Here is a 12,565-nt window from a genome sequence, read left to right as displayed (position 1 = left end):
CATTTGAACTTTTATTAACAAAACAAAAAACTGAACTCAGACAACTGCTTTGTTTTTGCATCTGCTCTAACCATATGGCAGAGAAGCAGTTCTTTATGAGGATGAAGGTGAGAACTGGCAATATACCAGTTCCATTAAAAATGGCATACTGAAATACTTAATAAAATTAGGTAAATGAAAATAAAAAGAGAACCGATTAAATATTAAAAATAACAGGAATCTATCTTTCAAATATCAGGGCCTCCTTTAATAGTCTTTAGTGTAGCTCATTTACAATCAAGATCAATCATATTGCACAACCCCCAAAGGAAAAAACTGAGGGAATTCATGGATGATTTTCACAGCATTGTTGTAAGGTCCAAGATCAACAGCATGATTATCTTCTTTAAACTAGACATAAAATGCACACACAATGGTTGCCTTGGCTGTTACTCTTCCAACTACCATGATTCCAGAGATTTCTTCCTCAAGAGGCTCCATTAGCTCAATGGTTCCACTTTTTCCTCTCCATCTGAAAGAATAAACATTTTTCCAGAGGGATGAATCTTTTCCAGCCTCCCTAGGAAGCAGACAGGCTGGTCGATGAACTGAACTAGCATGTTCGCATTGATGTGTGACTTAGACAACTTCATCACTTCTGCCATCATTGCGGAGCATAATCAGCTTCTTTGTTTTTTAAATGTTATGTGTTAGAGAATTCTTCAGTACACGTTTGCCAGATATGTATATATATACATATATTACATTTAAAAAATATTTTTTAGATGTTGGTGTATGCTCATGTACTGCACAGTAACATTTTTTTTTCTTATATAATACATTTTTCTTTGTTCATGTGGTTTAAATACATTCTTTCCTTTAAAAAAACCATTTTCTTTGGACACCAGGACAGATATTTATGCTGAAATCTCACGAAAGTTTTGCTGATTGCCACTCTTCTGTTTTCTTTCTGTACCAGCACACTGAATTTTAATCTTATGTTCTTTAGTAGCTGTATGGAATTTACTTCTTTTAGTATTAGTATGTTGTTTTTTTTTTTAAATATTAAGTTGTGACTAGTGGTCGATACCTAGAGGCTTGTCATAGGACACGAATGAGACATTACACCAGAAAGTACTAATGTGTGTTTAACAGTAGCTAGTTACCTACTAAATCCTGTATTTTGTTACAGAAGTAATATTGCTACCATTTAAGTAATTATTATGTTCTTGCCTCTTAGGCTCTTCTTATATGTATTCTCTAATCTTCAGAGTAACTGGAAGGGAAAAGCTTAGATTCAGAGGAAACCAGTAATGTGCCCAAAGTTATACAGCCATAAGTTGTCATTTAGATCCAGGTCTGTGCAATTTCAGACTGTTTTCACCGCAGTGTACTGGTGCTTGAGAATATTAGTGTCATTAGATTAAAGTCGGAGCCTATGATCAGAACTCTTTAACAACAGATTTGAACCTTTGCTTTCCTGAAAAGCTCTTCTTAGCTTTCTTATTGTCTTTTCTGCCACTAGAGTAAAAGAAGTAGAAGAGCTGTGTAAGGGCAGCCTTGAATCTGTGTATTCACTCTACCCCACACTCAGCAGATTGCAGGCCCTGGGAGAGCTGGAAAGCATTGGGGAGCTCTTCTTAAGGTATGTGGTTCACACAGCTTTGTCATTCTCAACTATGGTATTTCTGTGACTAGCAGTGACTTTAAAAATCAAAATAGAGACTAGCAGTGGGTTTGTTTCTCCCCTTCTATAAAGACGTAAGTTGATTGATCTAGTGAACTGTGGTCCTATTAAAATAAACATTTTGAAAAATATTGAAAGTAAAAATTCAAGTTTTTAGAGTTCAGCTTTATGTGTTTTATTTTATTTATTTATTTATTTATTTAATCCTTTACCAAAGACATTCTTATTGAGTTTAGAGAGGGGGGAAGAGAAAAGGAAATATCGATCATTTGCCTCTCGTAGGTACTCTAACAGGGACTGAACCAGCAATCCAGGCATGTGCCATGACTGGGAATCGAACCTGTAACCTGTTTAGAGGATGATGCTTTAGCCCACTGAGCCGCACCAGCCAGAGCTATTTTCCTCTATATACCATTTTCCCTTTTCTAAGCCAGGTGAAAGTGTTTCTTCATGTTTTTTTTTGCCATAGCATCTTATACTCCATTCTAGCATTGTACTGGCATTGGTGTCATTTTATAGAGACTGCCATGTTAAACTAGAGCCTCTCTAAAAGAGGGGCCCATTCTCTTGTTTATTGTTGTGTCCCCAGTGCATTTTCCTGGTGCTGATTCGTACTATACATTCAGTGACCTTTATTCTGTGACTGTGAGTGAATTTGGAGAGTTGTTAGGGAAGACTTGCTCTCAAGATGTTGAGAAGAAAGTGATCCAGAATATTGGGAAGTGAGCAAAAACAGCTGTTCCAGATGTTACATATCTCAGTTTGGATTTTTTGACCCTGAGAAAGTCACTTATTTGGGGTGGCCTCACTTTCCTTATTTCTAAAATGGAGAATTTATATTTGATGGCCTCTAGAGCCCTGTGTAGCCCTGTCATTCTGAGTCACTATTATTACTATAAAAGGAAGGAAAGAGGGTATACTTTACTAAGATTACCGTACTTTTATGCTAAACTGAAACTTGGAATATGCTTTGTAAGTAGAAAGGAGAGGGAAATTTTAGAGTCAGGAAATAATAGGGTTTTTCGTAATTGCATAGTCAAAGACACTGCCATTGGTGTGGCTTTTCTTAACTAGAGAATAAAGGGACAAAACTACTTTCTGCTTTCAGTAATAAATATATTGGTAGTTCTTAGTGCCAGAAATCTAGGAACTCTCAAAGAGAGATGTCTTCAACTAAAGAGAGGATAGGAGTCCTTAAGAAACCCCTAGAGAGTAATAGTGGCTCTTTGTCTGATAGGGAATTACAGGGAAGCAAAGCAGAGGAAATGTTTGATGAACTGAATTAGAGGTCCCATGACTCAAAATCATCTTTATACTTACAATAAGACGTTAATTCTTTTTTTTTTTTTTTTTTTTGCTCTCATTCTCTCATGTGGTACAGTGAAGTTTTTAAGGTATCAGAAAAAAACACAATGATCTGTGAAAACTATTAACATACTCCTCCCTTTTTTCAACTACATACCTGTGTGAGGGTAGAGTTTCTTCATATATTTCAATCAAAACATCATATCACCGCAAACTAAATGGAGAAGAAGAGAATTCAACTGTCTCTTTTAACCCAGACATCAGAGAGATTTACTGAAATACAATTCATTGCCATTTTCTCACTAAATTTTGTTTTGAGAAATGTGGTTATTTTTTAAAAATGTTATTTAGGATATATAGTAGATTTATTATTGTTATTTAAATTAGTAAATATTTTATATTTTCTCAATTTTAGTTTCTAATATGGTAAATATAGTAGATATAATCTAATAAACAGAAGCTCTTTAGGATTTTCAAAAATTTGTAAGCATGTAAAGGGATTCCTGATATTAAAAACTTTCCTACTCCCTGCCCTGGAATCTTTTTGGGAGGAATTAGTTTTGGTTCCTATGAATTTGTGTCACTGTTTCCTTCTTTATCAAGCAACAGAAAGAACTTTCATTTACTAGTCAGGACCTTGTCACCTTCTTTATCTCCCTGCTTCATCTTAATCTTTCTCAAAAACAGTAGTCCTGAAGAATTAGACAGTGTTAACTACTTTAAACACCCGGGAGCATACTGTTCATATAAATTAATTGTACAACATGCATTTTCTCTTCCAATAATAAATAATGTTGGTGTATGAAATCTTTGCCAGCATTTCCTTCACTGGATTGTGATTTCTTGAACAGCGACAATAATGTATAGAGTCATCCCTACGCCTGCTGCATGCTACAGGTATATAGTGGGTTGATCTCATTTCCTTGCTGACATGTCCTCTTTTACCACAAGGAGCATGAAGCAGGATGAGAGGTCTGGGTGTTTGGTATGATGGGACTAATGTTCTCATTTTAGAAGACATTTTTAAGAAAATCTTTTAAAATGTTCATTGTTTGTGGCCTCTCTGCCCACCCTCCAAATTCAAAACCATTCTGTAGTTTTCTAAATTTGATCCTTATTTTGGTTAGTTAGAAGTTCCAGTCTTGTTTCCATTAAAAAAACCTTTATGTTATATCTTAAATTTAGAATATGTGCAATAACAATTTTCTTCCCATTTTTATTGTTTACTGAATTCTCTGATTTTTGCTTTCAGATCAGTCATGGGTAAGCAACCCTCTGAAGTGTACATTAAGTGGCAGAAACACTACCAGCTTCTCAAAGACAGTGATTTCAGTTTTCAGGAGCCTATCATGGCTCTACGCACAGTCACTTTGGAGCTCTTGATGGAAAAGGAAATGGAAAGCTCCAGAAAAGAATGTTTGAAGGACATTCTCACCAAACACCTTGTAGAACTTTCTATACTAGCACGAAATTTCAAGAACACTCAGGTAATAGGGTATGAAATATGACATCTCATCTCTTCACCTTTCCTTTTATTGTCTATAAAACAAAGTATGTGTAAAGAGCAGTATCACTGAGAGATAAGAGATTGCTAATAGAATACTCTAGAGCATAATTGTTTAAGCTCAGGTTTCCCATTTAGAATTAGAGCTGAGTTTAAACTTGGACAAGGGCCTTACTTTCTCTAAGCCTAAATTTTCTGTTTATGAAATGAGAAGATACCTAACATATTGATAAAAGGTCAGTGATTTTACATACATGTATGTTCACACGCCCATACATATATATTTTGACATTGAAAAAAGAGGCAGAAAAACAGTAGGGGTTAAGGAAGGCAGGAAAAAATGTACATAAGGTAATTCTGATCAGTAGCCTAGTCCTCAGTGAATGGCAGTTACTGCTTTTATTATTATTAGTGGTAGTAGTAACAATAGTAAAATTATTTACTTTTATGTATTATTTTCATTTCAGCTCCCTGAAAGGGCAATATTTAAAATTAAACAGTATAATTCAACTGGTTGTGGAGTTTTTGAGTGGCAGCTGGAGGAAGCACTAGTATTCTGGGCAAAAAAGGAACAGAGTCTCGCCCTGAGTATTCTCAAGCACATGATCAAGAAGTTGGATGCTAGCTGTTCAGAGGTTCACTTTTTTTTTTTTTTAATTGACTGAAATAGTATTTTACTATTATTAAAAAAAATAACTTCTTTAAATATTTTTAATAAGTTCATAATTTTATTAAAGCCTTGAGATTACTGATTCATGAATAAGTAACTATAAGGAAGCTGGAAAATTAATATCTGTAAGATGATTTAAGAAGTATTCTTTTTGTCAATTTTCAACAATTCTCTCAGTCCATCTAGTGGTAGTTATTTGATTTATCCCGATGCCTTTTTAAAAAATTTTCTACAGAACTCCAGAAGGGTATGTGGGAAACAAACATGAAATAGCTACCATAAATTTGGAATAAGGGAAAAATGTATGAGAGAACAAAATTTTTTAAAAATCAGATGGCATAATTAGCTTGTCAATCTAAATACTTTGAAAATACAATGTCTGATATTTTATCTTATATTACCTATTACTTATTGAGAACTTAGATGCCTCTCCAGCTTTATTTCCAGCACACAGTGGACAAAAGTAGAGGCATTTGTAGGACTCATGAAGTGTTAAAAGGTTTAGTCACAAGGTGTCCTCACGTATACCTGACTAGTGAACATCAGCTTACTGTACTTTTGGTATTGGGTACTTGTATGACATCTTTCATTGTTAGAGAATTCATTATTATACCAAAGCACTGAGAGCCAATATGATATAATATTTAAATATTGCTTAACAATATTGGCCCTGGAGTTACCTATACTCTTTGTACCTCAATTTTACTTTGCACTCTGCAAATTATGGATAATAGTACTCATTTCATAAGATTAAATGTTTTAATATATATAAAGTCCTTAGAAAGTTCTTGGCATAAACAAGTACTCAATAACTGTGAGTTGCCCTAATAATAATAATTATAAACAATAGAGGATGATTATTTCGTAGACTTACATATTTGAATTATTAAAATAGTTGTATGGTTAAAGCAGGTAAAGAAAATCCTTGTTAACCTACTTTTATATTCTTAGTAAAATATGTTTTCCTATAGTCCTGATAATGAATTAGATTTTGAGAGTTTGCTTTTTGTACACAGAATGACCCCAACCTAAAACTTATATACACAGAATGTCTGAGGGTTTGTGGAAACTGGTTAGCAGAAACCTGCTTAGAAAATCCCACAGTCATCATGCAGTCCTATCTAGAAAAGGTAAGACTTTCTAGCAGCCTTTAAGAAAGTAGTTTAGCATGAATACAGTTGATTTTTTTCATCAAGGCCAAACTTATATCCAAAGTAAATAAAGTATGATTTCACTTTTCCTTATATTATTGTTGTAGTTCTTTGACTTTATGGCAGGATGAAACAATGTTACAAAATCAGGAGCATATTTTGAAAGTAATCTCCAATGTATCTTCCTTTTACCCCCCACCTCAGCTACTCTTTCAACAAATTGTATCTGATCATGTCTCCATTTATTTATCTATAAAATTAGCTGATCACAGAATATTCAAGTCATCCTTTGCTATTCATTTGTAGTCCAACCACCCAACAAGTAATACTAGGACCTCAGTGCTCTGGCCCCTTTTAGCCTTCTTGTTTCTCCGTTAGGTCTTTAGTTTAACTAATTTTGGAAATAGTTACCTCCCTAAATAAGTGTAACATGAAATGCATAATGATTGTCTTTAAGTTTTATGGAGGCTTTTGTTTCTGTACAGTTCTTTACAAATATTAGCTGTCACGATCAGTTGTTTCGAAAAGTCAAGAAAATACTGTACTTCATAAAATACAGCTGATACATAAATAAGTTAAACACTAGTGTAGGAATTTATTTGACCTGAGTGATTCTTTAGATGCCTTTAGCACCTGCAAGTATAATAGAAACGGATTGTGTTTTCTTGAAGGCAGTGGAGGTTGCAGGAAATTATGATGGAGAAAGTAATGATGAGCTCAGAAATGGAAAAATGAAAGCATTTCTCTCATTAGCACGGTTCTCAGATACTCAGTACCAGAGAATTGAAAACTACATGAAATCATCAGAATTTGAAAACAAACAAGCTCTCCTGAAACGGGCCAAAGAGGAAGTGGGCCTTCTTAGGGAACATAAAATTCAGACCAACAACAGGTAACTAAATGTTTACAAGTGACAAGATGCACAGATACACAGTGACTGTTTATGAGGAGGGACCCCAAACAGGAATTATCTCCTGGAGGGCAGGCTCCTTGCAATATAGGCTTCCCCTGCTAGGTGAGTGTACTAGGCATCCATCTGTATCTGTACCAGTTGGTGGTGTTGTGTGTGAGAGGCTGCATAGAGCTTCAGTGAATTTTTTTTTTTTTAAGACTCATTTCAGCATGTTTGCCCATTTTATGATGGGTGATTTACGAATGCACCTGCCCACACAATGCTGAGTGTTCAGTACTTTTTGACCAAAAACACCATGACCCCATGCCCCACCCTCCCTATTCACCTGATCTCCCTGAGTGACTTCTTTTTGTTTCCCCAATGAAAAAAGTCCTCAAAGGGAAATGGTTTGCCAGTGTGGAAGAGGTGAAGCAAAAAACAGCAGAAGCACTAAAAGGATTCAAAATTGATGTTCAAAAACTTTTGAGCAGTGGATAAAAGTCTCAATTAGGTGTATTGCATCAAATGTGAAGTACTTTGAAGGTGACTAAAGTTTAAATGTGTAAGAATAAACACACAATTTTTTATAAATAAATTCTGAGGTTTTGGGGGGTACACACACATACACACACACCCCACCACCACCAGCTCATGCTGTCTGGTTTGGCTCAAGTTCATTATAGAGTATATGGATGTTAACTTTTTGGTCACCTATTTTGATATATTTAAACCTTCTGTTTAGCCCTACCTTTGGTCTATATATTTTAGTCTTAAGTAGAGAATAAAGTTAACTAAATACCTTACGTAAAGCCCACTGTCTTTGGTTGCGTAGGATAGCTTTTGAATTGCACAAATTTAAGTTGAAAAATAAATTTTGGAAAAAGATAAAATAAGTTTGTTCCCTTTATAATCCTTAGATTTTTCCTTGTTCTGATTTTTTATGTTATATATCATGTATGATATTGTAGTTCTATAAAATTTAATGGCTTTTGTGTTTTGCTTTAATTATTCAATGCAAGATACACGGTAAAGGTTCAGCGAGAGCTAGAGCTGGATGAATGTGCACTCCGTGCACTGAAAGAGGATCGTAAACGCTTCTTATGTAAAGCAGTTGAAAATTACATCAGTTGCCTGTTAAGTGGAGAAGGGCATGATATGTGGATATTTCGTCTTTGTTCCCTCTGGCTTGAAAATTCAGGAGTTTCTGAAGTCAGTGGTATGATGAAGGCAAGTAGTCTTTTCAAACCAGTTTCCACACTGTGCTTTAAAAGCTTAGAATTAAGTCCATCGGTGTTCAGTGCTTACAGTACACACAGGTTCAAGTACATGTAGGTATTCTTAGTTAGCTCTAACGATGCAGTTTTCTATGGAAAAGAGAGAATTTAGGTCAGTCTTTCCCTGTTTCTTTGCCATTGCCGCAGGAAAATACCCAGAATGCTGCTAGATTGGGGGATTTGGAAAGCAGTTAAAAATGATTTGATCACAGGTGGGTTTTTTTCTGGAATTTTTACTTTTGTAAATGCAAAACGAAATTTTTTTATGAAAGCATCTAGACAGTAGTATTTTGTTGATATTTTTATTTAAAAAATGTTAAATTTTATTGATACCTGGTGTTAAAGTTATGTTATATATATGACAATAATTTTGAAGCTTAAAAGTAAAATAATTCTGCATGAAAAGATTGATAAAATTCATAATGGGTACAGCTAATCTCTGCTACTATTGCATCATCCTGCTACTTTTAGCATAAAGGGTATAATAATTATTTCATTTTATTACACATTGACGTCTCAGGAGCCAAGATTACCATGGCCCACAAATCCATATTCGTCCTCCTAGGAAGTCCTACTAGAGTACAAGCAGTGCCAAGTATTTCAGTTTTCAGTACAGTTTAATTTAGGATCAAATACTATGACTTACCGATGAATCAATCAGACTTTCAGATAAGATGAATGATAAGGAAAAATGTAGTTAGAAAAATGTTATTAAAAACACCAGGTGGTTGTGTTAGCTGAAGAGCATTACTTTAGAATAATTTATTTGCTTAGTTATGAGGCTATTTGAATGCGTTGATTTTTAATTTTGTATTTTTTTTAATAATAGAGAGATGGAATGAAGATTCCATCTTATAAATTTTTGCCCCTTATGTACCAACTGGCTGCTAGAATGGGGACCAAGATGATGGGAGGCCTAGGATTTCATGAAGTCCTCAATAATGTAAGTAAGCTTGAAAATCAAAGTGACAATTACTTTTCTTTTATGTTATTATATACTATATCAAGTATATACTCCTGTTCCATTCTAGGAAATGAAAATACAAAAACATTTTAGTCACATTTCTTATGCTGCATAAGGGCAGGAATGAAGATTTCCTTTTATCTTCTCTCACTGCACATAAGTAACTTAACTTCTCTCTCTCTTATTCCTCATGGACTTCTGTCTCTCCCACACATTCACACAGCTCACCCACTGCAGTATCTAGTACAGTAACACATATCTTAATGTGAAGCAAAATGAAAGGGTTGTGGATTTTCTGCTTTTTTTGAATTTTTTGCATAAAACTAATGGTTCTCCATATTCTGACAGCTCATCTCTAGAATTTCAGCGGATCACCCCCATCATACCTTGTTTATTATACTGGCCTTAGCAAATGCCAACAAAGATGAATCTTTGACCAAACCAGAGGGAGCAATAAGGAGCAGAATAACTAAAAATGCACCTAAACCAAGCTCTCAGCTTGATGAGGTATTTGAATTAAACATACATAATTTTTTGAATTGTGATAGTCATATTTTCCCAGATATTGTTTTCTTAAGTCTCAGGGATTCTAAGATTGTGTGTTGTGACCATATTGAATTTGTAAAATCTTTGTGATTATTATGCCACCTGAAAGTCCAAAATTTCTGAATATTTCTCAAAGCACAGTAAGTACCAATAATATTTCACATTTTTTTGTCACACCAGTGAGCAAATAAAATAGATTTTGAAAGGATCCATGCCATTTATTCTTGAGATTATTATACATTTGACATATTTCATTCCTAAGGGGATTGTTTTGTTTGGATATGTGGGATTATAGTCCTTTCATTGTCCACATGTGTGCACACATTCTTTTTTCCTTTTGTTACTATAACTGAAAAGTTGAAGTGTCAGGTATTTTCTTACACATTTTGATTATGTTTATTTCATTAATAGGATCGAATCGAGGCTGCAAACAAAATAATACATACTATCAGAAGTAGGAGACCTCAGATGGTCAGAAGTGTTGAGGCACTTTGTGATGCGTATATTATGTTAGCAAACTTTGATGCCACTCAGTGGAAGACTCAGAGAAGTATGTTTAAAAGAATGAGTTTTCGCTTTTTGCTGTTATTCTCTGTATTTACATATATTACCATCCTGATGATTACAATTCATATGTAATCCAACTTAATTTTTATCTAGTAGCTTCAGCATCCTGTACTTTTTCACTTAATATTTCTGATGGGACTGATAATAGATGACTGCACTGAATTAATTATTTGATCAGTTTCAGCAATTTTCTGTCACAGAATTGCATAGAAGCAAGTCCTTTAACTGAATAACTGAGTGTGTTTAGGAACAGGATTTTTAAAGTACTGTTAGTTACTCACTATAACTTAAAAGTCATTTTTTCCATAGAAAGCTTTGTATGTAATCCTTCACTCTTCTTGATGTGTTTGTTCAAATAGTAATAAACTGCTGTAATTTTTGGTTATATGCATTCACTGAGAAGTATCTCTTTCTCCATACTTTTAAAATGGCATTCCTTTTTCTGTTCCAAATCATAGCTTCACATTTAAATTCTATTACTTTGAAATAAGAGTGAAACTTCTCATTGAGCTCCTCTAAGCAAACAAAAAATATCATCATGCCCTTTAGTCACTTTTAATAGTAATATGGCAGGAGTATATTATGTAATTATCTTCTGTAATTCCTTTAAAAAAAGCATTACTTATTGTAAGGTGTTCACCCTGATCCCTGAGGTAGAATGTGGTCTACATTAGCAGTGGCAGGTAACCTGCAGATGCACTGTAAGCCATGCTGACCATTGCATGCTCTGACCCTAGCTGCATTGTGTCCTGTACCCGTGGGTCTTCATTTCTAAATCAGGGCCTAACCCACGGATCAGCCACAGGTCGGGTCTGTGGCATCTGCTGAATGGTGCATTAGCTTCAGTGCTGTTCCTCAATTTCTGGTTGTCACTAAAACCTCTTTATTTTAAATACAGAAGGCATAAAAATTCCAGGAGACCAGCCAATTAGTAAACTTAAGAATTTAGAAGATGTTGTTGTTCCCACTATGGAAATTAAGGTAATTTACTATTAAACTTTTTGACATTTTTTTTTTATTAAAACAAATTCCTTTCTATTAGATTAAATCATTTGATTTTGCCTTTTTTGTAGGTCAAAATTGGTTAATAAAGGCAATTTTGTTTCAACCTATAGTTTCTTTTCACTTTTAGATTCCCTTTACTCAAGCTTTAAACTTTGTAAAGGCCTCTTCTGCTTCCCTTTCTTTTGCCTTCAGTTTTATACCTTCCATCTTTCTTATGAAGAAGGTCGAAAGGCTGTTATCCTCACTGGCCAGAGGGAAAGAGTCCATGTGCTTATGCCAAGATTAATTTTCAACTTGGCAAAAAAGTTACTAATTGCGTTATTGGTTTAAAAAGTTCTGTATGCAATGGTCTATTGACTGTGGTGTTTTACAGTATTAAGTAATGCAGTGTGTATTATAGTATAAATTTGATTGTAATTTTCAATGATACTTTATGTCATAATGATCTTTTATTGCTACAAGAACCCTCTACTCAGGGATATATGTAATAATATAGTTTTAGAAAATGATGATTTTAACTACATTATAAATCTCTTTTTTGAGTTTGTGGTTTAGGGTTAGTGCCTATAGTTACTTGATTTGAAGTATAGCTATATTATGTGGAATAACTAATACCTTTCTAGCTATTATTCCATCAATATTATTTAGCTGCATGTTTTATGAAAATGCCATATTTAGTGGTTACAACCAAGAAAACACCTCTCCACACTCTTCTAAAATCTACCATATTTTTTTATAGTATATTTTATTGGTTATGTGTTAGCATAGTCCCAATTTTTTCCCCTTTCCTCTCCTCTGCCCAATGCCCCCCTTCCCTCCAGCAATCCCACCCCCAATAGTTCATGTCCATGGGTCGTGCGTACAAGTTCTTTGGCTTCACCCTTTCTTATATTATTCTTAACTTCCCCCTGTCCATTTTGTATTTACGAATTATGCTTCTTAATCTCTGCACCATTGTCCCATTTTTCCCCCTTACTCCTTCCAGCTGATAACCCTCCAAATGATCCCCATACCTATGATT

General features: G+C 34.4%; 1 protein-coding gene and 1 pseudogene across 1 annotated transcript in view; one reads left to right on the top strand and one right to left on the bottom strand.

Annotated features, from left to right (window-relative positions):
* The window catches only part of LOC150019847 (serine-protein kinase ATM-like), a 174,450-nt gene that overhangs the window by 119,828 nt on the left and 42,057 nt on the right, over window positions 1-12,565 (top strand). Inside the window, exons 45-54 of the mRNA XM_090266710.1 lie at window positions 1,505-1,624; window positions 4,224-4,458; window positions 4,943-5,110; window positions 6,162-6,275; window positions 6,968-7,188; window positions 8,208-8,415; window positions 9,292-9,405; window positions 9,775-9,933; window positions 10,384-10,522; window positions 11,438-11,520. Coding sequence (XP_090122836.1) covers window positions 1,505-1,624; window positions 4,224-4,458; window positions 4,943-5,110; window positions 6,162-6,275; window positions 6,968-7,188; window positions 8,208-8,415; window positions 9,292-9,405; window positions 9,775-9,933; window positions 10,384-10,522; window positions 11,438-11,520 — 1,561 coding nt within the window. The remainder of the gene's footprint in view (window positions 1-1,504; window positions 1,625-4,223; window positions 4,459-4,942; window positions 5,111-6,161; window positions 6,276-6,967; window positions 7,189-8,207; window positions 8,416-9,291; window positions 9,406-9,774; window positions 9,934-10,383; window positions 10,523-11,437; window positions 11,521-12,565) is intronic.
* Window positions 283-647, bottom strand: LOC150019848 (replication protein A 14 kDa subunit pseudogene; annotated as a pseudogene).

The sequence above is a fragment of the Furipterus horrens genome, unplaced genomic scaffold (genome assembly GCF_987537825.1).
Source record: "Furipterus horrens unplaced genomic scaffold, mFurHor1.1.pri manual_scaffold_2, whole genome shotgun sequence".
Taxonomy (NCBI): domain Eukaryota; kingdom Metazoa; phylum Chordata; class Mammalia; order Chiroptera; family Furipteridae; genus Furipterus; species Furipterus horrens.
This window is presented reverse-complemented; position numbering and strand designations above follow the sequence as displayed.